We start from the raw sequence: 23,981 nt of genomic DNA, 5'->3' as shown, positions 1-23,981 counted from the left end.
GCTAATATTTGCGCTGCCGAATTCCATGACAGCCCCAGTTATTGTCAGCCTATTTCCCTGATGAGTTTTCCTGCCTGACCTCGACATTTCATCGTTCAACCCATGTTTGTCAACAATCTATGTTGCTGATTATTCTTTGACGAACCTATAGCTACACAAATTTGTGTTGCTGATTTTTCTTTGATAAACCTACAGTTACACAAATCTGCGTTACTAATTTATCCTACTATTGATATAGCTCCCAGCACCCTTAAACACTATTTTGGATAGCCTGCCGAAGCGTGCATCTTGTGCGTATTTAACACTGTTACACTAACCCTTTTATTTTTTCAGACGAACCCTTTTTTCCCCAACTCAACCTAATCCTCTCATCTTTTAATCGAATCCTCTCTTTCTTGGCACAACTTAACCTTCACGTTTCCCGACCCAACTTTTATATTTTGACAGGGAATTTATTTCGCAGGCGAGTCAGTTGAAAAGCTAAAATCTAGTATGAGAAAGTCTCACGACTTCTTAGAAAAATAAGAGAGGAAAGAGTGGAAACACATTCAGGAGACATCTGTGCTAATATTTGACCTGCGAAACTTCTTGAAAGAAGCATCATTTGAGAAGTCAGCCACAGATAGATATTTTGATAAAACTTGTTGCGTGGGCTGGCATCCATATAATTCCACGTTCAAGATTTCAATGTAGAGAAGGAATTGATAACTTGTAGGGTCGCCAGAATTGTCTTAGTACGTGAAGACTTTTGTGTAAGACTTGTGATGGCCTTTGATACGTCGTCAGGAGCAGCCTATGAAAGTTTTTTCATATAAATTTTATTTTGCTATGACTGATGGCCTGAAGGAGGAATTGAGTCCTAGCAAAAAGGGAGAGCCGAACCCGAATCTTTATCGTTAAATATCATAACTAAAATGCAAATATATAATCATGCACCTTTATTTCGACATTATAACTTTACGCATAGCAAGTTGTCCCAACACATAAAGCCAGTGAGAAAATTTATTCAGAACTAACCACAGCTATGGGTCCATGATCTCCATGCCTTTGACCTGCGAAACTTCTTGAAAGAAGCATCATTTGAGAAGCCAGCCACAGCTATTTTGATAAAACTTGTTGCGTGGGCTGGCATCCATATAATTCCACGTTCAAGATTTCAATGTAGAGAAGGAATTGATAACTTGCAGGGTCACCAGAATTGTGTTAGGACGTGAAGACTTTTATGTAAGACCTGTGGTGGCCTTTGATACGTCGTCAGGAGCAGCCTATCAAAGTTTTTTCATATAAATTTTATTTTGCTATGACTGATGAATTTTAGCGGTATCAAAAAGGTGGCCTGAAGGAGGAATTTGAGTCCTAGCAAAAAGGGAGAGCCGAACCCGAATCTGTATCGTTAAATATCATAACTAAAATGCAAATATATAATCAGAACTAACTGCTTAGTGGAAAGAAGTTATAACTTTACGTATAGCAAGTTGTCCCAAGACATAAAGCCAGTGAGCAAATTTATTCAGAACAAACTGCTTAGTGGAAAGAGGCATGTTGCATGGCATTATAGTTCAGTTACGGAGTTGTTTGATAATAATCTAGAAAAAACACAACGAGCTTGCTGTTCAAGTCTGTAAACAGATTTAGCATTTGCTTCAAGCTTCTGCAAGAAAGTACTTCCTCATCGCCCGACGACTTGCGAGATTGTTGCATCATCAACTGAACAAATATTTAAGTGCAATTGCTCAGGTCTGTTTTCGTCATCTTCATCTGTCCTCACAGAAAAAGCAGGCCTTTTGGGAATGGTCACAATGGCAGTTTCGTTTTTGAGCATTGAAGAAACTTCCAGCATAGACGGCCTATCAATAGGATTTTCTTGGACACATAGCAGTGCAATTTGCAAGCATTTGATCAATTTACAAGAGGACAATGTGTCATCCAGCGATGGATCCATGATCTCCATGCCTTTACCATCTTTCCACAGCTCGTAAGCCTGCAATTAACAAAAATCATAATCATGCATGACAAATGCAAAATCTAAAATATCGTCAGTTGTGTTATCAAGAAACTTACATATTCTAGGAGGCTTAAATTTTCACCAGAACCATACAAGGAGCCATTCTTCTTGCCGCTTATGATATGCAGTAGTACTACTCCAAAACTGTAAACATCAGATTTTATGGAATACACGCCGTTTCTGACGTATTCCGGAGGAACATAACCGCTGCACAGGATGATTTCATTCACAATGTTAAGTTTTCAAAAATAATTTATGTATGAAATGAATTTGTGCATCATGCTTACAATGTCCCAACAACCCGGCCAGTGTTTGCTTCTTGTTCATCTTTTGTGAAAATTCTAGCCATACCAAAATCAGATATCTTAGGCTTCATATCCCCATCCAGTAAAATGTTGCTGGCTTTCAAGTCTCGATGGATAATTGTCAGTCTCGAATATTCTTGGAGGTATAGAAGGCCTTGAATTATCCCTTCAATGATTTCTGCCCTTTTATTCCAATCCAACAAATATCGCCTAATCGGATCTGTCATATCAGATAACAAACTATCAAGGCTATAAGCATTTTCGATCTTACTGACACGAACATGCATAAGAATGTCGGAAATTGTAATGCAATGAAAGACTAGATCACACTCAAATCTTTTTTTATTTCTGTAAATCGAAGCATAAAAGGATGCTGAGTGCTAACCATATAGGTAACAGTCCAGGCTTTTTTTTTGGCATGTACTCATAGACCAGCACCTTCTCTTCTCTGCCAACGCAAAATCCCAAAACTTTCACGAGATTTACATGTTGTAATCTTGCAGTGAGCATAACCTCATTCTTGAATTCATCAAATCCTTGACTAGAGGATTTCGAAAGTTTTTTCACTGCTATTTCTTGTCCACCTGGTAAAACACCCTGGAAAAACAGAATGTCATGCTAATTTCTTTCACTCAAAGACTGAAATCTGAATGCTTGAAGATTGCAAGGGGTTTAGATTAGAAGAATTTTAATGAGTATTCGGTATATTTTCATCACAATAGAAAAAGAATTGTTACAGCATTTATATTATATGCTAACTATATCTTCTCCTATATTTAAGCTACTGGAAAGTTAAAATAGAATTGAAGTCTATCTCTAGTATACGAGTTTATCACAATATCAGTTTGCAAGTTATCTTGAATATGCCTCCTATATCTTCCTGATTCAACAGTTTGAAAGTTATCTCCAAAAAAGATAAGCATGTCTTATCCCTGCAAAAGAGAGAGAGTTTTCTAAATGGCAGGAGACAGACACTTAATGACTCCATTTTCACAAGTGGACCATGTCTCTAGAAATGCTTACTCACAGCCCATTCTTGCAAATGGTTCCATATCTCCATGAATCCTCAACAAAATATAGCATCATGAGTTGAAGAGTAATGTCCCATTGTAACCTATAAAGAATAGTTAATTACCTTGTAAACAGGGCCAAATCCACCCTCCCCAAGCTTATTTTCAAATGCAAACTGGTCTGTAGCTTTCTCAATATCTGCCAAACTATATTCTATCAGTTCAGGATTATTGCTCTCGAAGTCGCCTGCTGCTGCCGCATTATTTACTTTCAACTTTGTTTCTTTACTCTTTGATTTGAGGATTCTAATTCTTATGAAATAAAATGCCAAGCCCAGTAGAATAATAACAGCAGCAATTGTTGTCAAGATGATAATCAATATACGGGATTTTGGTCGTCCTTCGTGTTTGGGGTCAACCCCTCCACCTGAGTCAACCCCCCCAGCTGAGGACATAGACATATTATGTGAATTAGGGATCAGAATTGTCTGTGTCCAGTAAATTTTAAAAGATTATTCAAGGATGATAAAAGATTATTCAAGAAAGATTTAAAACAAAATGATGCAGATGTTTTGCATAAAAAAATGTAATCACAGATTATTCAAGGATGATAAATCATTATTTTTTGGCAGCCAGATGGTACCAATTGTCGAATTTATATATATAGGCAGACAATATCCAACCATCTAAACACACAAAAGATTAAAAAAAACTGCAAGTAGGTACCCAATCCTGCATTATATATGACAAGCCTTAATGACAAATAGCTGATGATGGCCTTTTGGTTTTACCCAGAAGCAAGTAGGAATTCATAAGAATTCAGATAAAAAGAATTATCTGGCAAGATTCTCTATATACTGCACATTAATAATCAAATTAATCAATCAAGGCCAACCTCTTGACATCATTGTTATCACGATGGTCAAAGAACCATTTTGTGGCTTAAGAACATTCCCATACCTGCTTGAGAGAGTACCCAGTTGTCATCTTGAGAGACTTGCCATACAACATATCCGAGGAGGGCCTTCTCCTTGGCATAAGAAACCTTAGTTCTAACAACATCAACACCATCAAAACTAATCCAAGTTGACCCTACGATGCCGTAATTTACCACATAAGTGGAATTGTAGATAGGATCAACTCTTCCGTTTGCTTTGAAATAATTATTGATAACTTTATAGCTCATGGATCCATCTTCTGTAACGGCTGGTCCCGTTGCTGGTGCGCCAATGGCATTTTCATTCGGGCTTGCAAGTTTCCACGCATAACCATAGAAAGGCAAACCTAAAACCAACTTACTAGCCGGTAATCCTCCATTAATCCATGCTCTTATTCCAAAATCAGTGTTAACATCACTATCAGGATCATACAAAGCTGCAAAAGCAGCCGTGTAGTTAGCCCATGTAGGCATGAAGTAGTCAAAAGCCAGCACATGAGTCCAATTCAAATTCTTCCGTATAGAGTCTATAGGGAAACTCCCGGAATCCAGTCTTGGCGAGTACTGAACGGCTGCTGTCAGGATGAGTTCTGACAGGCTAGAGTTTCTTCCCTCCAAAGCAATAGCAGCACGCCACTCTTCGAAGAGGGTACCCATACTGTCCATGTTATCGCTTGTGCTGGCCGAAACCCAGCTGAAGTCTAGCCCTTGAAAGCCATAATGCCTCGCTATTTTTATTGAGTCATCTATGAAAAACTTCCTGTAAGTAGAATTGCCTGCCATTGCAGAGAGTGTTGAATAGTTTGTGCTTCCTCCTCCAATGGATAGTAAGGTAGTGATCGATGGATTCTTCTGTTTTACGGTGTTTGTGAAGGCAGAGAAGAGTGGGTCATCTGAGGAGGAGATAGACAGGTGATACGAAGATGAATTAAGGCCAGCAAAAGCACAAATAAGGTGAGTATAGAGGGTAGAATTTATGTCAGAAATTGGGAGGTCACTGCCAGAAAACCAATAGCCAGCTTTGATCCATGCTTGTGTTTTTGCAGGATGCAATTTTAAAGAGAGAAATACATGAAAGAGGATGATGATAGTAATACTCGATACCATTGGAGCTTGCTTGGTAAAAATACAAGGAAGGCAAATGTACAAAGACAAAAGCATGTAAATGTTCCAGTCAGGACTCAGTTCTCAGTGCCACCGTTACCAAGTTCCCGTATGTCACGGTTCCGCCATGCTTTTTATTTATTTTTTTTTAAAAAAAAATTAAATTAGTATTTTTTTTAATGTTTTTTTTAATTGTCTTAATTTATTGATTTCAATAATAAAAACATTTTTAAAAAAATATTATTTTAATATATTTTTTAAAAAAATATTTACTAAACTATCAAACATGCTTTAAAACTAGACTCCATTAAAACTTTGTATTTTCTATTTTAAAAAATAAAATAATTTTAGTTTTATTTTAAAATAAAATTTTAAAAAATGTTGTTAACTCAAATGAAACTTAATTAAGACACCTCAATCGTTTTAGAAACTTGAAAATGTAATAACAGTGATAGTTTAAAAATATTTTTTATTTAGAAATACATCAAAATAAAAAAAAATTATTTTTTAAAAATTATTTTTGACATTAGTATATTAAAAATAATTTTAAAAATATAGGTGTATTCAAGATGCAATTTCAATTTTAAAATATAATTTCGATAGTAATAATAGTTTTTCAAAAATGTATTAATGATAATAATAATTTTTAATTTTACCATTCAAATTAAATCTATGTTGTTTTTCAATATTGATAATAATATTTTTCAAATTTATTGATTATTTTATTAATAATATTATTTATAATACAAATAAAAATGTTTTTAATAATAAAAATAATAATATTTATAGAACAAATAATAATATTTTTTATATTAATACTTTTAATTATAATACAAATAATAATATTTAGAAATTTAAGATTCAAGAACCTTGGGTCCTAGCACTACACCCAAGAGAATTAAGTCTTGATGTAGGACCCATTAGTCTTAGGTCGTGACAACGGACCCAACAGAATTGGGTCCTGACAATGAATTCAAGAGAATTAGGTCCTGAAAAAGCACACAAGAGAATTGTGCACCGCAAACGTGTCTGCAGACCCAAGGTACATGGGTCTTGCCATAACGACCAGTGCATGGTAACCACAGCGCCAGGTGTTTACACCCTCAGGCGTGCTAGGATGCAGGGCCAACATTGTTGGGTCCTAATTTTAAGGTAGGGCCTAAAGAATGTGTGTTCTTCTCGAGGTCGAGCCTAACAGTGTTGAACGCAGCTGCGACCTTCTATTGAGGTAAGCCCAAGACACATTAGCTTTGAGTCCTGCAACCAAGCAGGATCCAATAACGTTAGGCCTCATTGTCCTATTAGAGATAAGATTCATGGCTATTGGGTCCGGTTGTGCATCAGCACCCAACACTATTGGTTCCTACTGGCAGCAATTCCTGCCTCCAGTAGGAAATTCAAATTTTTAAAAATATATTGAGATAATTTTTTTATTTTTTAAAAATCTATTTTTTATATCATCAAATAAAAATAATGCAAAAAAATCAAAAAATATTAATTTAAATTAAATAAAAATGTTTACAAAATTGAAAAAAATTTAAGCATTTTTTAATCGAAAAAACAAACATTCTTTAATAAAAAAATTCAACCCAACCTGAAATGAAAAACAATTATCATCACCCATCTTTTGCACAATAAAAAAAAATCTCATCAATTTATTTCTTCTTTACTGTATAAAAAATAAAATTAAATCAGTGAAAAGAGAAGAAACCTTAGATCCAGTGATATTGGAAATATCCTAAAATATTTTTTAAAAAAAAACATGTATTGAGATGATATTTTTTTTTTTTTTGTAAAATCTATTTTTTATATCATCACATCAAAATAATACAAAAACATCCAAAAATATTTCTTTGAAGTAAAGAAAAAAAATTCCAAATTTTTTTTAAAACCTTTTATGAAAAGCAAAAACAAACATGTTTTAACAAAAAAATTCAACCCAACCTCAAATGAAAAACTATTATCACCAGCCAACTTTTGTACAATATCAAAAAAATCTCATCAATTTATTTCCTCTTTACAGCATGGAAAAAAATTAAATAAGAGAAAAGAAAAATAATATAAAGATGAAAAAAATAAAATTGAAAATATCTTAAAGATGAAAAAAAATTGGAAATCCTAAACCCAATGATATTGCCAAGCCAGGCCCAATATCTGGAAAAAAAAATAGAAATATCTTAAAATATTTTTGTAAGAAAATATAATGAAATAATATTTTTTATTTTGTAAAATCTATTTTTTATATCATCACATAAAAATAATAAAAAACATCAAAAAATATTAATTTGAATTAAAGAAAAAAGTTAAAAATTTTGAAATGTTTTTTTTAAGCATTTTTTAAACGAAAAAACAAACTTGTTTTAATAAGGAAGTTTAACCCTACCTTAAATGAAAAAAAAATATCATCACCTAACTTCTGTACAATATAAAAAATATCTCACCAATTTTATTTTTTTTACTGTATGAAAAACACAAAAAAATTAGAGGAAAAAAAATCACAAACCAAATATCCTTAGGTATGGTTGCACAGCCAAACCCAAGGATATTGGGTCCGGCTGCCCAACCAGGCCCAAGATCGATATACCTTTTGGAATTGATTTGGGTTCAGCTGGCCAACTAGACCCAACATTATTATGTTATATTAGGCAACAAGATCTAATGTTATTGACATTTTTTGGAAGTGTTTTAGGTCTAGCTTAGTAACCGGTTGTAGGGTCCAGCGGCCAAGTCATACCCAACAACTTTTGGTAGAGAAGGTAATGCCCCTAGCCGAAATTCTTAACTAAAAATGCAACTTCTTGACTAAAAACACACCAAAGGTAATGCCCTTTTAGAGTGTTATAGTGTCGTCCGCAGTGCAATGTATCTGTGTCTACAGTAAATGCATAATATTTTTCCCCCGTGTTTTAATAGATAACAAAACCCAAACAATGCAATACACAGTGAAATCACTCACAATCTACAGTAATTCACTAATTGTTTTTAGGTTTTTTTATAATATGAACACATGTCAGTTGTGTGTGGAAATTTATGCCATTTGATTTTGCTAGTATCATATTAGACTTGATAAAGCTATAAAAGTCACAGGGAATATTATAGAAGAAATTATTTCTAGAGATCCCTGCAGATCATTCATAATGTATTCTACAACCTTCACTTTTCGGATTGTATCAGCTTTCTCTTTAATAAATATCTTATGGGGTTGTAAATTTTCTCTTAAATGAATGCTTGCACAAAGTCTTTTAGAGATCCCTGACGGTGTTGTTAAAAGACCCTTCAAAGATCAAGTCAGTACAAGGTATTTTGTATGATAAAAAGATATTAGTAAAGGTATTAATGAGCTTTTGTAAAGATAGAAAAGAAGAAGGAGAAGAAGATGTAGATGTAAGGGAAGAAGAGAATAAATGTGTTCATGTCTAAGAGCATAAGGTTTCGAACCTCTTTTTTGTTTACTCAAGCTTCCTTTTATACTATATATCTTGACTTGCTTCAAACGATATGTTAAGGGTAGAAATGTAATCTCGTAATGGTAGAATAATATTATTATATTGTTGATACTATCACATCTCATTAATATAAGCATGAACTACTTGTTCGTAATTAATTGGATGTGATGAGTATCATAATCACTAGCCCAGACCTAGAGTAAGAGAGGCTTAGAATGAGGTTACTTTTCAGCTATATGCTGAACTTAGGTGCATTTGGGTTCAGTTTGTACATTGAACCCAAGTGTACTTGGGTTCAGCAATACGTCAAAGCCAATAAGAGTTGGGCTCAGCATGATACTGAACCCAAGAGGAATTGGGTTCAGCGGTACGGTGATTCCAATAGGAGTTGAGTTCAGCTTTAACCTGAACCCAAAAGAAATTGGGTCCAATTATACGCTGAACCCAAAAAAAATTGGACGCTTACATGCCTCAGCCCAACTAGAGTTGGGCGTAAACTTGTCCTAACTCAACTTAGAGTTGGATATGGATGCATCCGGGTCTAATTTTAAGTTAGGCATGAACATGTCAGGACTCAATTTAGAGTTAAACTTGAGCGTACTCTCTGGTCCAATACAAGATTGGGTGTAGAGAAAACATAACTTAATTTTATATTCAGATTTTCATGTGATGTGATGGTGGGAGGTTTTTAGAAAACCACGCCCCATCAAGCCATAGAGACCAAACAGCACGGCTGAGAGAAAGAGGCAGGCAATTGCGTGGAGATGGAGTGTGGGGGCCAGGGTCATATCAATTGCAATTACTTCTTGGTAGGTTTTGTTTTGTTTCTTCAGATTTCTAGATTCAACATTAAAGGTTCTTATAAGAAAACATTGCCAGCCCTCTTGTTTTCTTGGTCTAGCTTGGGCTAAATGTCAAGGAAAGGGGTAGCTGTCTCCCTTAATTTCTAGACTCAACATTAAACGTTCTTATATATATATATATATATATATATAAGTCCTAATTTGGCCCCTTTTCATTGTTCTCCTTTGCAGTTTTCTCATGATTTTGAGACAATTTAATCGCAAACCAACATAGAGATGCAAAAATAGAAGTGCCCCTAGCTAGATCATTTTTAATTAGTGGCTTATATATCCATGTTTAATAACTTACTTAAATAATTTTTTATAATTAAATGATAGAATAAACATATATGTAGACAATTAATTTTAAAATTAATTGTTTATAATAGTGTTTTTCTTATTTTGTTAAGCCAGGTGATATTTTATAGTACTTTTTTAAATAAATAAGTATTAATTATTAATTGTTTCCATAAAAAGTATGAAATATTTATCTTAAATTAATTTATTATCCTCTATTTATAAATTAGATGACCACATGAGAATTTTTTTTTTTTTTTTTTTGAAAAAGTGTAGGTTGAAGAAGACTTAATTTGATTTGATCCGACCTGATATATGTAACTTTAAACCATTAATGTCTTAGAGATCTACAAATATAATAACTTAAAGTACACAAACTTATCAGGGCTCAGATAATTGCAATTTTACTACCTGAGACATTTATTTTTCTCATTTCAGTATATTGAGTTTTTCAATTTCACCAAAAATAGAATTTTCAAATTAAAATTCTTTGGTAAAAATAAATTCAAATTATGCAGCTCTTTGGTTAGAAGAAGAAGACGAAGAAGAAGAAGAAGAAGAAGACAGTACTGTAATATCCGCAATCATTCATTTTTGTCATTATCAACACTTAAACCTCCTTGTTGGCCAATTAATACTAGTTGTTGGCCAAGAAGAAGTTTTTTTTTAAAATGAGATGATCAAATATTTTTTATAATTTTTTTTATTTTTTTTATATATATATCTCATTGTATGACTATATAAACTTTACCTAATTGAATGTAATATATATTATCAAATAATAATATCTTTTTTCTATTTTAAATTTCTTCTAATCACAGCTGCATTTTATGATTGCTTAGAGCTATTGGCATCAGATCTTAGCCATAATTCTTTTTACTGGAAGTAATCCAGAATATTAGAGCTATTGGCATCAGATCTTGGCCATAGTTCTATAATGGCTGCGTTTTTTTCTTTCAAATAAGTGACGCAAATGAAAACAAAAGAAAAAGAGAAACACAAAAAGAAGAAAGAAAGACTTAAATCAAACTTTGAAATGTTTACAAAGTTTGATTTTTGTATTTTGAGTTGACCTCTAGGAACTTCTAATTCCAGTCTTTCAAGATAAGCGACAGGACAGTTTTTTCTTTTGTAAATGTTTACAACTCTTTGGCTCCGTTTGTTTGCAGGAAAGTGAATTCCAGGAAAAGTGAATTTTTGGAAAGTATTTTTCGATATTTGATAGTGTTATGGAAAATGAACTGGAAAACACTTTCCAGTGTTTGGTTATGTCATGGAAAATGAGCTGGAAAATAACTTATTAATATTTTATTTTTCTCAAGTTTATTAAAAAATGAGGAACAAATCTTACAAATTAAAAAGTTGAATGAGAATGAAATTGAAAAAAAAATATAATTTCATAAATTATCTCAAATAAAACAAATAATAATCAAAATAATAGGGATCAAATCTAAAAAAAAAAAAATAAAAATGAAGAAATTAAAATAATAATAATCAACATTTCATAAATTATTTTAAATAAAATAAGTAACAATCAAAAGAATGAGGATCAAATTTGATAAAAAAAATTTCAATAAAAATGATAAGAAAAAAGCAAATAGCAATTATAAAAATAAGGACCAAAGTTAATATAAAAATAAAATTTTAAGAGATGAAATTGAAAAATAAATATTCAAAACAAAATATATACAAAAGTTTGAGGATCAAATTTGATATAATCAGCAAATAATGATATTTAAATTTTTTCACAACTTCCAGAAAGTGTTTTCCCCTCAAATTTTTCAGGAAAACATTTTCCTGAAAACCAAGCCAAATTTTCCTTTTACTGGAAAGTGTTTTCCATTAACCAACTTTTCTACTGGCAAACAAACACAAGAAAGTTTGGAAAGTGATTTCCCGGAAACCACTTTCCGGAAAACAAACACAGCTAAAAGGAAAACACTTTCCTGAAAACCAAGTCAAATTTTTTTTTGACTAAAATTGACTGGAAAGTGTTTTTCGTTGACCGAAAAGTGTTTTTCGTTGACTAGAAAGTGTTTTCCGCTGATCGAAAATTGTTTTCTGTTGACCAACTTTCTTAATGACAAACAAACACAGGAAAGTTTGGAAAATGGTTTCCCGGAAACTACTTTCCGGGAAACAAACAAGGCCTTTAAATACATCAAGTTTAAAAAAAATCAGAATCCCAAGTCAAATAAAAAATACAATACAAAATCCAGAATCAAGCTAAAAATCTAAAAAAAGAAGAAAAAAATATATGGAAATTGAAATAAACAACATTTTTCAAGCCTAATTTGAGTGTTTTCCTCGACTACGTATAGCAAGTCAATCCCTATAAAAATAAGCTTGTAGAATCATTTGGTATAATGTAAGGATAATCTAACGATCGAATATAAAGTTATGAGGTTTTCTTATTAGGTTGTTCCTTTAGCGCTAACATGCGTCTTCTTAAACTTAGTTTTACTTTACTGATCCATAACCGAGTCTGTAATACTTATGCATGATCCACTAGTGGCAAATTCCCTATTAACTGACTGCTCAAAATTATCAGATTCTATAGACTTACCTCCGTTAGTATAACTAGCAAAATTACTTCGAGACAAGTTGTTCAGGAAAAATTGGTTGATTTTTATGACACGTTTTGGTCTTTCTTTTCAGGCCTTGGTTCTAACTTGAATGGCGTGGGAAAGATTGGGTGTCTGGAGGTGGCGACCACGGTGATCCGGGCAATGATCTTGGGTTCAGCTGCTTGTAGCAATAAATATCTGTGCTTTGATAGATCAATATATAAACTTGGGCACCATCCCAGTCCACAAAGTTTCTGAATGTTCCTTGCATTGACATGATTGCTTGTGCAAGGTAGCTTGATGCAATTGATGCCTGGAGGAGCTAGCTCGGTACGGAAAGGGAACAAAAGCATCTCACGTACGTGAACATGCAAATTATTAATCTCTGTTACAAAATACTATATGGCCTCTATGATGTTTACAAGAGCACCTTCTGGCGCAAACACACAACGTGCACTTATTCGTCTTATATTATCGGATTCTACTTTACCCTACCATGCTTGCTGAAGTGTCTACTGTCACAGAACTAGCACAAGCCATGTCCCATGTAAGAGAGTATCCCCCCCTAATTGTGTTTGGTCACATGCATAAACAGCTAGCATATGGAGACGGTCTTCAGAAAATGACTGTGGTTGATGCTAACAAGACTGTATACTTGGATGGGGCCATGGTTCCTCGAGCTCGAAGATTAGTTGTTGAACAAGGAACCGACAGCACAAACTCTATGAATGACGAAACTTGAGTGTTTTCCCCAGAGTCTGGAGGCACATTGCGAGCATTCACTCCATTGGAGGTTCTGGAAGGAAGAGAGGATAAAATTGCAGAAACATGGGTTTCTGTTATTGGAGATGAGACCGCTTTGGAAGAGGAGCATGTTATTGTTTCGACATGGCAATTAGCTTTCTCTGCAATTGAATCTGTCACGGAATAGCTAGCGCTGTGTGGAACCACGCTCTTGTGAATCGCTGTGTGTTGCTCCATAGCAAGATAGACAGTGCCTTTTGTCACCGATTCCGTGTGAATAATTGTGAATCCTTTGGCGGGCACATGTACTCGGTTGCAGATTAAATGTATTTCTCCAGTGCTGGCTTTGACACTGACTTGATCCTCACCTGCAGCTTAAAATAGGAAGCAAACAGTTTCTAGTTTGTCTGAACTTCAAATGATATTTTCAAAACGTGGATTTATTGCCTTCACATAAATACTCTTACTCTCTGTTTGATTCTTGGATTGCACAGGGATCGATAGAGTTTTTCACAGTGTTCATTTAGCGCTGACAGGCGTAAATTTCAGGGGAAATTTAAGAATATTTTGCTACTTTCCCAGTACGGGAGAGTTGCGGAAAGGGAAACCTTTCTCGGAAACAATTTGAGCATAACAAACTCTTAATTGCAATCTCTGCTATTTCTCCCTTACAGTACATTTTTTCAGCCCCGTTTTAGGAGAGTTGAAATCATCATAAATTTGGTGATTTTAATCCAGAAAACATTTATGATCCATGTACTTAAAACTGTTTTTTAAAAAAAAAAATGTAATCTGAAATGTCATAACGAGATCACTCATGTCACAATTTCCTGAATCTTTTATTCTCCTTGGCATCTCAAATTAATGAACAGAAACACATAATTCTATGATCTTTTATTCTTTTATTCTCCTTTCTTTATCTTTTTTAATCATTTCATTGTAGCTGTTAAAAACAACTATTTGTGTAATACGGTTGAGAGCCCGGTTGAGAGCCGGGTCGCAGGTCCATCTCAAGAACAACAGATGAACTTGAATCAATTATAAAACGAAGTTATTTTGGATAATAATTAAACAAACAAATCTTGAACTTGACCCGATGAAGTCTTACTCGGGTTTTTTAAGTGAATTGGATTGCGAGTTGATCCTCTAAGCAAACCCAATTCCAGTTCGGCTCCTAGCACAGTAGAGATTGGATTTACCTATCAAATCTAAATTTGGTATTCTATTATTTTCAATGGACATTCTGGCAACCAGATGGACCCATTATTTGCCAACTATTTACTGTTCTTCACGTCCAGTACTACACCTTTCAAGAAATGTCCACATTCTTTTGCCACCCAATCATTCCCGCCCACAGCTGTATGGATATTGAACGCTCTAGCTTCGATCCTGACGAGTCGGATCTTGTTGGGGCCTAAATTGCCTTCCACGGCTTCTGGTCCTAAAGGGATGCCGATGGATACACATAACAAGAGTTTCCCTCTACCTCTGGTCTATGAGGTTGACCGATCTTTCTTTCTCCAGGGAGATACTCCAGTTATTTTCAACTTTCTCACTGAACATACTTTCTTGTATATTAAAAGATTGTGTTTTAGACCTAAGAGATACCTCAACTATTTAAATTTTGAATTTGTTTCTTAATAATTATGAATTTGAATTCCTTCAAAGTCATTAGAAACTTATATAATTGTTAATTTCAAGATTCGTAAGATTAGTTGATGTGTGCATAAACAGACTGAGATACTCATATTAATAATAATAAAAAAAAATTATGTTTTATATTAGACAGTGGAAGCGCCTTTCTCTGTTTTTTAACCTCTCAGATTTTGCCTATGAAATGAATTTTCAAGTCAATATTTCGGAGCCTCGTCAAGAATTATCCGAGGCTAGATAACGCCTGCTAGCTGATCATGTATTTGTGGGCTAAGAACCCATGCACTCGGTCACATTTGCTCTACAAACATGCATTAAATCCTGAGATATTGAAGGAAGTCGCAGGACATCACCTGGTCTTGGTATAATTTTGTGGGCAAAGTTTGTTTTTTCAGCAGATTTCTAAACAATTGTCTTTCTATGTGCAAATAGTATATTACTTCTTTTTCTTTTTTTTTCTTTGGTCATCTTTTAAGACCTAGGTTTCTTTTCTTTTTTTTAGGGCACCAAAATCCAAGAATTCTGTGTTCTTTTTGACCCAGTATTTGCCTTTGGACCGAAGTGTTTTAAAAAATTGGAGAACCTTTGAAGAAAAGCTATGGTGGAGCTATTTAATTCAGTTTACTTCATAAACTAAGGGGCTGCTGGATGCTGGTAGTCGCCTTTGTGTCTTGTCAATTATGAGATCCAATCTGAAAACTTGAAAAGGGGTTTGATTTACCAGGTTAATTTATAAGTATTGTATCAATTTAAGAATTATATCAACACAAAACACTGTAACGGTGAAATATTATCGTAGATAATGATAGTGAAATGACTATTTTATTTTTTATTACTAGGCCAAGGAGGCTAAATCTAGAGGTAAAATGGTTTTTTCTACGTGATTTATTTGTTGTTTTTATTTTGATTTCGGGTATAATGGTATTATTTTAAAAAAAAAAGTAAAATTCATTCAATATCCTTAAAAGCAAGAAATTAGATAATTAGTCGTATCATTTGTTTTCACTTATTTCCCTTTTTGATTTCATTACTAGATGTTTGGTTTTTTTTTTCTTTTTTTAGAATAAGTTTTATGATTTTCTTCCTCTTTTATTTTGTAAGATTATCTTAATTTCATAATTTAATATCGAATTCATAATTTAACCTATAAATTTAACGGATTAACTCAAATGAGTTTACAAATATTTGTTTGGCTTTTAATTATTGTTTTTTTTTCTTTCGGATCTTTTTATATAGTTTTTTTTTTTCATCTTTTAACATTTGATTTGTTAAAATTAGGTTTTGTATTTTTTTTCATGTTTAGTACTTACAATCAAATAATTCAGGACATGGGTTTTAAGAGTTAACACGGGTTGACATCACTTTTTTTTTTCCTTTTTTTTTTATCATTAGGCATTAGTATTTCTCATTCGATATTGTTTTTTTTTTAAATAAAAAAAACACTTGCATCTATTAAACATTATTTTCTTCTTAGATTATTTTTTATCCCACCTGCGATAGAGTACAAATCATATAGCTAGTGTTACATTAAAAATGATTTAACATACTGAATTGAAATTTATTTAAATTTGAATATAATTTATAAATTCAATCTTAACATAATTTTTAATTAATTAAAAAAATAGATAATAATTGAGAATCTTAAAAGTTCTAGCTAACAAACATAATTCAATCTCAATTGTACAAAATAAAACCAAACTTAAAAGTTTTAGATTTTCAAAACAATTAAAAAAAATTACAAACACATTAGTTTGAAAGTGTGTAACATATTTAAAATCTAATAAGAGAAGGCAATAAATAGAGATGTATATGAAAATTGGTTAAAGAATATTTTTATTACTATCATGTAACTAAATTAATTTATATGTTTGTAGATGACCTATCCTTCCTCACAAGCAAAGTTCTTCAATCTCTTTTTTGGAATTGGAATTTGCATTCTTCAAGCAATTGACAAACATCATCTTTATCCCTTTTATGATTCACCTTCTCTCCATAGATGTTTATTATTTGATGTCCTTTTTTTTTTTTTTCACTTTTAATTTATAAGGTTTAGGGTTTAAAATTCAGCTCCTCCACCCCCACCTTCTTAAAACCTGAGGTCCCAACTCCCAACTCAAGGACTAGCAGACAATTATCCTCACAAAAACTTGCATTTCCACCATTCTCTACTGAGCTTTTGGCCATTAAAGGCTCCATTAAAGCTTAAAGGAGGCTTTAAGGATAGCTAAGAGCTAGTAAAGTGTAGGGTTAAACATTGAATGCTGCAAAGAAGACAGTTGTTATAGAAATGAGTGGGATTCAGGGGGGAAAGAGGGGGTAAATCAAGGCTATGTTTGGGAAATGTAAATTTAAAATATTTAATTAATAAATACATATCATACTATTTTAAAAATCCCAATAAAAACTTGTTATTAAAATTTTAGCTAAGAAAAAAAATTATATATAATAACAAATACAAAGTAAAAAAATATTTCAAAGTATAGCGGTGATTATTTTTAAAAAGTTTTTTTATTTAAAAATAAATTAAAATAATATTTTTTATTTTTTAAAAATTATTTTTTAATATTAATATATATAAAAAATTTAAAAATATTTTTAAAACATAAAAATAAACAAAATCTGAATCACTGACTGTCATAAATGTTGTAAGCAGATATACACAGGCTGAGTAAAGCAAAGCTAAGGAGGGAATGTTTGACTCTGACAATTTCTGACCCTCAACCTCTCTCTATATCCCCAGCAGCCTTTGACCAAATCTCAGCCGTCCATCAGCCATGCTTTAGATTTACTTTTCTCTCTCTCATTTCCATTTTTAATTTTTTATACTCCTTCCTCTCCAATTTTGAGCTCTTAATCCTTTTAAGGGCACTTGTTTTAGGTGACCTTTATGGATAAATGGCGGTCTCCCACAAGTATCTCTTTCTTCTTTAAAAAGACGGAACTGGCCTTCCAATTTGTTTTTGCGGCATACTCGTGTTCTTAAATTAATTTTTTTTTAATGTTTTTTTTACTCTTTTAATATGAAATTTAAAAATAAATTTAAAAAATAAAAAATATTATTTTAATATATTAACTAGTAAAAAATACTTTTAAAAACTCACCACTATCACAATAAATAAAAACTACCTTAAAAAAACGAATCACTACCTTCAAAAACCCAATTTGAAATCTCAAGATGCGCAAGTGTTATGGAATAACTAATGCAATTATTGGCAATTTCGTTAGCCAAACACGACTTAGTTCTCCATGCTGAAATCATAAGCACTTCGATACTGTACGTACATGGAATCCTAATACTATATTGGAGATCTTGAGACAATTCTTCATTTCAAGCTGGCGACTACTTGAATTTGTGGAGTTTTTTATTGAATCTCTGGTTCGTATTTTAATAAAATAGATATTCAATTTCAATGTAGCAACGTATTTATTAAGATTTAATATTGTCATTGGAAGGTTTCAAATTCAAAGTCAAGGATATTGCAACCTAAGCATTTAAACTTGAAATCTTCTTAATAAAATTTTGGATTAAACTTGAAAATAATAATTAAAAAAAAACTATAATACATGTCAATTTTTTTTATATTTGGTTAGTGTCTCGTGATAAAAAAGACAGATATAGAATAAATAAATGTATTTTATTAGATAAATAAAGAGAAAAATATAAAATAAATCTAATAATCAACCTTAATCAAATTTATTATCAATTTGAGATAATGTTTTAATGCATTTGTTTATATTTTAAAATAAAAAATATATATAATTAAACGCTAGGATTGAGATTACTGCTCACTTGAGTAATCATGGTAATGTTACAATGAAGTGGATTTAGTGCTTGTTTGATAGTTTATTTTTAATTATGTTTGAGTATATTTTAAAAGAATATTTTTTAATAATTTTAATTTCCTGATATAAAAAATAAAATAAAATAAATATTTTAATATGTTTTTTAAAAATATCATCTATTATAATATCAAACTCGTATAATTATATTATATTTTTATTATTGTTCTTCACCTGAAGACAACGAAAGGCCAGAAATGTCCATCTGTAAAATCATCTCAAAACAAGGGGCATCCAGTCAAAAATAGAAAGGAAAGTTCTCCCACAGATAATGACTCATTCATCATCATCATCATCATCAATAACTAAACTACATTAACCAAACAAAGAAACATCTCTCTCTCTCTCTCATGTTATGTTCCCTCAAAATCCTTATTATTCATTTTTATAGGTTTCTGTTCCCTCCCCCTCCACCACCACCAGCAGCTCACCCTCTTAGATCGGATCCCTTCACATTAACCTGTAAACACCATGACTAAAAAAACAAAAAGTTCAAAACTTTAACCTCTTTTAATCACCAAGACAATATTAACTCACACCCATTTTTGTCATCATAAAATCTATACTGCGTTTGCTTTCTTTTCTTCTGCTCTGCTCTCTTTGTTTTTATATTGTCTTTTCTTAAATATAAGAGTACAAAGAAGGTACAACGGTGTGCTGACATAAATGGGAAATGTAACGTCAAGTGTGGCAGCAAAATTTGCTTTTTTCCCGCCAGACCCTCCAACGTATGATGTGTTTAGAGAGAGTGATGGGAGGCTGGTGTTACCAGGTGTAACTGCCGACAAGAACATGGAGGTTCATTTGTTGGAAACTAAACCTGGGAACAAGATTGTGGCCACGTTTTGGAAACACCCTTTTGCAAGATTTACAGTTTTGTACTCTCATGGAAATGCTGCTGACCTTGGACAAATGCATGAGCTTTTCATTGAGCTTAGAGCTCATTTGAGAGTCAATATTATGAGGTATGTTTTGGTGGGTATGGCTTTTTTTCTTCTTTGGATTTGTTTTCAGGCTTGTCTTAATTTTTTGTGGTTGTTTTGACTATTGATTCAGTACTTTTTTTTCTTGGGGTTTCGTGATTTTCTTGAAATTTAGTGCTCTCTTTCAGATCCTAGTTTCGTTTCTATTATTTGTTTATGTTTATTTATTCTTCTTTGATGATTGATTAAACATATATGAATTTTCTTATTTGATGGTATCCTTTCTGGTGATTGATTAAATAAGAATATCGTTTTGTGGATTTTAGTCTTTCTGGGCTTCTTTAGGTGGTTTGCTTATGTTTTTTGGTTTTGTTGTTGCCTTCTTTTTCTAGTTTCCCTTTGTCTTCTGTCTACGCAATTAGTTTAGCACCCGTTTGCTAATATTATGATTTCCTTCCTTCCTTTTCTTTCATTGTTGAAAAAGAACGGTGTCTTTGAATTGTGGATTTGCCATTTAGACCTTTTCTCTCTTCTTGTTATGAGGTGTTCCTTGTCTTTGCATGTTTGGAGCTATGTCATCTGTGAATTTTATTAATGAAGGATAATACCATGTGTCAGTCTGTGAAAGTTGCTGTCTTTGTAATCATTATGTGCATTTTCATTTTCTCTTTTGTGACCTTGCAAGAAATCTAAATGGACTTGACACAGACAGATAAGAAACTATAGCTCCACTTTTCTGATTTAAGTACTATCCCAAAAAGATATTTCCAGCTTTTGTCATGATCTTGCTGGAATTTGTAGGGTTTGAGTTGTCACTATGGCATCAATTCTCATTAACATGGACCTTTTTTGTCTTGACTTGTTATAATTTAGCTTGAAATTTCCTTGATTTTGTTCTGTGTATTTGGTTTTGGGTGCATGCCATGAGGGATATGTAGGACATTAATTTTACTTGCAGTAACATTGGTGTGCTTTCAGGATACAAATGTTTTTTTATGAAATAGCTCTGCTGATTGCATGCTTACAATTGAACTTGTGAACTTTTGCTTCATTACTTATTTTGTGTTTTGTTATTTTTGCAGCTATGACTATTCAGGATATGGAGCATCTTCTGGCAAGGTGAAGAAAATCCACAAGTTCATATGCATTTGTTGTTCTTTTTTTTTTTTGTTTCTTGAATCAAACGTTGAGTTGCCCAGAATTTTCCTGAAAAGGCTAATTTTTAACTAGAAAACAGCATCTAATATTAGTCGTCCAACTTTTTTTTTATCTCTCTCATACTGTCTTGCCTGATTAATTGTTTATCTGCATTTGTATCAGCCATCTGAGTTCAACACATACTATGACATCGAGGCTGTGTACAATTGTTTGAAGAAGGATTACGGAATAAAGCAGGAAGACTTGATCTTGTATGGCCAATCTGTTGGAAGTGGTCCTACCCTGCACTTGGCTTCTCGTTTACAGAAGTTGAGAGGCGTCGTTCTTCATAGTGCAATTCTTTCAGGCATAAGGGTCTTGTGTCCTGTCAAGATGACATTTTGGTTTGACATTTACAAGGTAACTTTAGCTTTGGGTATCATTTCATCTCTTGTTTGTTGGATAGAAATCATATTAGTTTTGTACTGAAGATTCTGTATCTAATCTGTGCAGAATATAGACAAAATACGTCTTGTCAGCTGCCCTGTTCTGGTTATCCATGTAAGTCTCTCTCTTTTACTATTTTGGCCACCTTGTCCAGCTTCTTCACTTTGTTTCCACATAATTTTTTTTCCATTTGCATGTAATTCTGATCATGAAAAACGCATGGACTAAGAAGTGTCCAAACTTTTGCTTAGTTACTTCTCATGATAAGACCACATGGCATTACTGTAATTTTTTTTCCAGTATTTTCTTACTGTCGAGAAATTTTGTACATTTTTCTACTTTCCCTTTCCAGACTTCCAGTGACTGAAAAAAAAATTTGCAAGCTGTTTAATGTTCATTTTATATATAGCCAGAGCACAGAGAGCTAGTTTCTGTTTGAAGAATGGCAGATCTTGACAAAACTGGAAACACTAAGAAAGAAATTTAGGCTTTAAACGACTAGAAACTGTGCTTGGTTTCAGGAATTGGGAATGAATTTTGGAAGTTAAAGAAAAATACGATGAGCGTTTAAAAATGATTTGGTTTTGACCACTACCACAGTTTGTTTTGTAAAAGCTGCTGATAATTATTTTTTAATGGATGACTGTAGCTATTGTTGCCATTGATCCGTACATGAGTAAATCTACACTTGAAGCCAATGAATTTTAGTGTAAGACGCTGAAATATGCTTATTCAGGGAATTGAGATGAACCCAACCCAAGATACATGGGGGTTCTTAGGACTTTTGTCCTAAAATCTCTCTTACTAGGTGCCTTTGCCAGTTGACAGGACATGTTAGATGAAGAAGTTGGTTATGTTCAATGACCTTCTCTGGAATGATACTGCTCATAGCACAGGGTTCAAACCAATTGAAATTAGAATGAATGCCGTCTATTATTTTCTTTCATTAGTCGATGCCATTAACAACTTCCTCAGCCAAGTTTACAAGCATTACCGCTATGCCACATTATTTATTTTGTTTATCTTTCAGTACCAGATACCATTTCTTGCTGATGATATGGTTGGATCATCTGTGAATATTTTATGTACTGTTGATCGTTATTATTGGTTTCAGCTTCAATTAGCAAATTTTTGCTGCTATTATGGATGATATTTGCTGTTGAGCCTTTGCAGGGAACAAATGATGATATTGTTGATTTATCCCATGGAAAGCGCCTGTGGGAACTTGCCAAGGAAAAATATGATCCCTTATGGGTCAAAGGTGGTGGGCATTGCAACCTGGAAACTTACCCTGAGTATATCAAGCACTTACGAAAGTTCATAAATGCGATGGAGAAAATCTCCATTGTTAAACCGACAAAGCAACTCACACAGAACCCAAGTATTGAAGTCAAACACAACAAGTGCTTAAGATTTGGAATAAGGTAGCCAGTTGAATTTCTGTTCATCAAATCAGGTAGTTTTATTACAAGAGGAATCCGTTCCGAGATTGGATATGCTTGCTTCATGGACTTGCAATTGGTGGCCAAGCATGTTATTGCCAGTATGTTTCTAAAGATCAGGAATTAATAGGAAATATACTTTGTTTGTTGCAGATCCTGTTCAGGTAGCCATTTACAGGTATCAAGTTTTTGTAACTATTCATAAGTGCTGTGTCAAAGTATTCTGTCAGAAAAATCATGAGAAATGTGCTTGGTCTGGGTTTTCTTGTAAAATATAACAGCTGGTTTTTGTAACAACTATCCAGAGAATCAAATACACGGGTTAGTTTTGTTTTAACTCGATCACTGACCTGTTCTGTCTTCAATTGCAAGTCTCTGCACCTATAACATATAAACATCAGAGGTAGCATCTTCCTTGTGTACAAGTGCCCAAAGTCCTTGCAAAACGCTTTAGACACACACTCTTGCAGCGAAGGGCATCCATATTTCTTTGCAATGGCAATGAATCGAGCCCTGAAGTTCCTGGGCTTGTAGTGTTGCCGTTGCTAGTGCTAGGTGATTGTGGTGAGGAACATGGGGAGTAAAAGCTTTGGCATACACAGATATTGCCGGAAGCTGAGTTCTTTTTGAATTAATTTACATTTTAATCGAGATTTAGTTTGTTTCTTAGACGAATTTAAGTGCACGTTCTTCAAATCATGAAATCTAACGAAGTAGTGGCTCGAGCTGGTTTCAAGGAACACAAAGCGCAAGTTGAGAGGATCTGAAATGCATCGCTCTTAACGACTCCAGGTTGCCTTCAAGAACAGAACAGCTGTTACATTGATTATTGTATTAATACAAGCAAAACTAACCCTTAATTGCTACAAAAACATCTAGAATAGTAGCCTGTGGTTGCAAATTGAAGCAGGGAAAAGAAAATATTCAAGGAACCAGCCTGATCAAAATCAACGACAAGAAGTTCTTTCTCCTCCTTGTCAGTTCTAGGAACAAGCATCCAAGGCTCAAGTTCAAGTTCCAGGAGGGCTCAAACCCCCACAAGATAGTGTCCTTCATAACTTATAAATTTGGCCCAACATCTTACCAGACCAAATGCTTCCAAACCCAGATAGGTTTACTTTCTGTGTTTTTCTGGTCAATCTTGTTTTGCCCAAATTACAAGGGCCATCCTCAAACAGTGGAACCATCTGCTAGCCAGGGCGGGCTCAATACAGACTCTCTTCGATTCTTCTGTTAAGCCTTGGGCAAATTTCAACGTGCTCTCTAGTTTCATGGCCAAAGA

At 33.3% G+C, this 23,981-nt stretch overlaps 4 protein-coding genes across 4 annotated transcripts; 2 read left to right on the top strand and 2 right to left on the bottom strand.

Moving 5' to 3' along the window:
- Positions 1–1,483: 1,483 nt before the first annotated feature.
- LOC118034328 (class V chitinase) lies at positions 1,484–5,442 on the bottom strand. Its single transcript, XM_035039585.2, has 6 exons — positions 4,281–5,442; positions 3,446–3,765; positions 2,696–2,907; positions 2,293–2,530; positions 2,062–2,212; positions 1,484–1,981 (listed from the first exon to the last, which is right to left on the bottom strand). Coding segments are annotated over exons 1-4 (1,671 nt in total). The 5' UTR covers positions 5,419–5,442; the 3' UTR covers positions 1,484–1,981; positions 2,062–2,212; positions 2,293–2,529.
- On the bottom strand, positions 1,670–2,381 carry LOC118034224 (putative cysteine-rich receptor-like protein kinase 16). The gene is made up of 3 exons (XM_035039462.1): positions 2,293–2,381; positions 2,062–2,212; positions 1,670–1,981 (listed from the first exon to the last, which is right to left on the bottom strand). The coding sequence occupies exons 1-3, from the start codon at positions 2,379–2,381 to the stop codon at positions 1,670–1,672; spliced, it is 552 nt and encodes a 183-aa protein (XP_034895353.1).
- A 7,567-nt stretch (positions 5,443–13,009) lies between the features above and the next one.
- Positions 13,010–13,444, top strand: LOC118034225 (uncharacterized). Its single transcript, XM_035039463.1, has 2 exons — positions 13,010–13,183; positions 13,271–13,444. Exons 1-2 carry the CDS (start codon positions 13,010–13,012, stop codon positions 13,442–13,444), a joined length of 348 nt encoding a protein of 115 aa, XP_034895354.1.
- Positions 13,445–19,044: 5,600 nt separating this feature from the next.
- Positions 19,045–23,036, top strand: LOC118034329 (uncharacterized). The gene is made up of 5 exons (XM_035039587.2): positions 19,045–19,715; positions 20,756–20,792; positions 20,994–21,230; positions 21,324–21,371; positions 22,431–23,036. The coding sequence occupies exons 1-5, from the start codon at positions 19,417–19,419 to the stop codon at positions 22,683–22,685; spliced, it is 876 nt and encodes a 291-aa protein (XP_034895478.1). The 5' UTR covers positions 19,045–19,416; the 3' UTR covers positions 22,686–23,036.
- Positions 23,037–23,981: the final 945 nt, after the last annotated feature.

The sequence above is a fragment of the Populus alba genome, chromosome 18 (assembly GCF_005239225.2).
Source record: "Populus alba chromosome 18, ASM523922v2, whole genome shotgun sequence".
NCBI lineage: Eukaryota > Viridiplantae > Streptophyta > Magnoliopsida > Malpighiales > Salicaceae > Populus > Populus alba.
This window is presented reverse-complemented; position numbering and strand designations above follow the sequence as displayed.

Excerpts from the sequence above, each read along its gene's own strand:
- LOC118034224 (XM_035039462.1), bottom strand. The coding sequence starts at position 2,381 with ATGAAGCCTAAGATATCTGATTTTGGTATGGCTAGAATTTTCACAAAA. Across the intron at positions 2,213-2,292 it reads GGCCGGGTTGTTGGGACATT|CGGTTATGTTCCTCCGGAAT; the intron begins GTAAGCATGATG and ends CATCCTGTGCAG. Across the intron at positions 1,982-2,061 it reads ATTTAAGCCTCCTAGAATAT|GCTTACGAGCTGTGGAAAGA; the intron begins GTAAGTTTCTTG and ends TGTTAATTGCAG.
- LOC118034328 (XM_035039585.2), bottom strand. The coding sequence starts at position 5,418 with ATGCTTTTGTCTTTGTACATTTGCCTTCCTTGTATTTTTACCAAGCAA. Across the intron at positions 3,766-4,280 it reads CTGGGTACTCTCTCAAGCAG|CTGGGGGGGTTGACTCAGGT; the intron begins GTATGGGAATGT and ends CTATGTCCTCAG. Across the intron at positions 2,908-3,445 it reads GATTTGGCCCTGTTTACAAG|GGTGTTTTACCAGGTGGACA; the intron begins GTAATTAACTAT and ends CTGTTTTTCCAG.
- LOC118034225 (XM_035039463.1), top strand. The coding sequence starts at position 13,010 with ATGCTTGCTGAAGTGTCTACTGTCACAGAACTAGCACAAGCCATGTCC. Across the intron at positions 13,184-13,270 it reads TATACTTGGATGGGGCCATG|TCTGGAGGCACATTGCGAGC; the intron begins GTTCCTCGAGCT and ends TTTTCCCCAGAG.
- LOC118034329 (XM_035039587.2), top strand. The coding sequence starts at position 19,417 with ATGGGAAATGTAACGTCAAGTGTGGCAGCAAAATTTGCTTTTTTCCCG. Across the intron at positions 19,716-20,755 it reads TTGAGAGTCAATATTATGAG|CTATGACTATTCAGGATATG; the intron begins GTATGTTTTGGT and ends TTATTTTTGCAG. Across the intron at positions 21,372-22,430 it reads GCCCTGTTCTGGTTATCCAT|GGAACAAATGATGATATTGT; the intron begins GTAAGTCTCTCT and ends GAGCCTTTGCAG.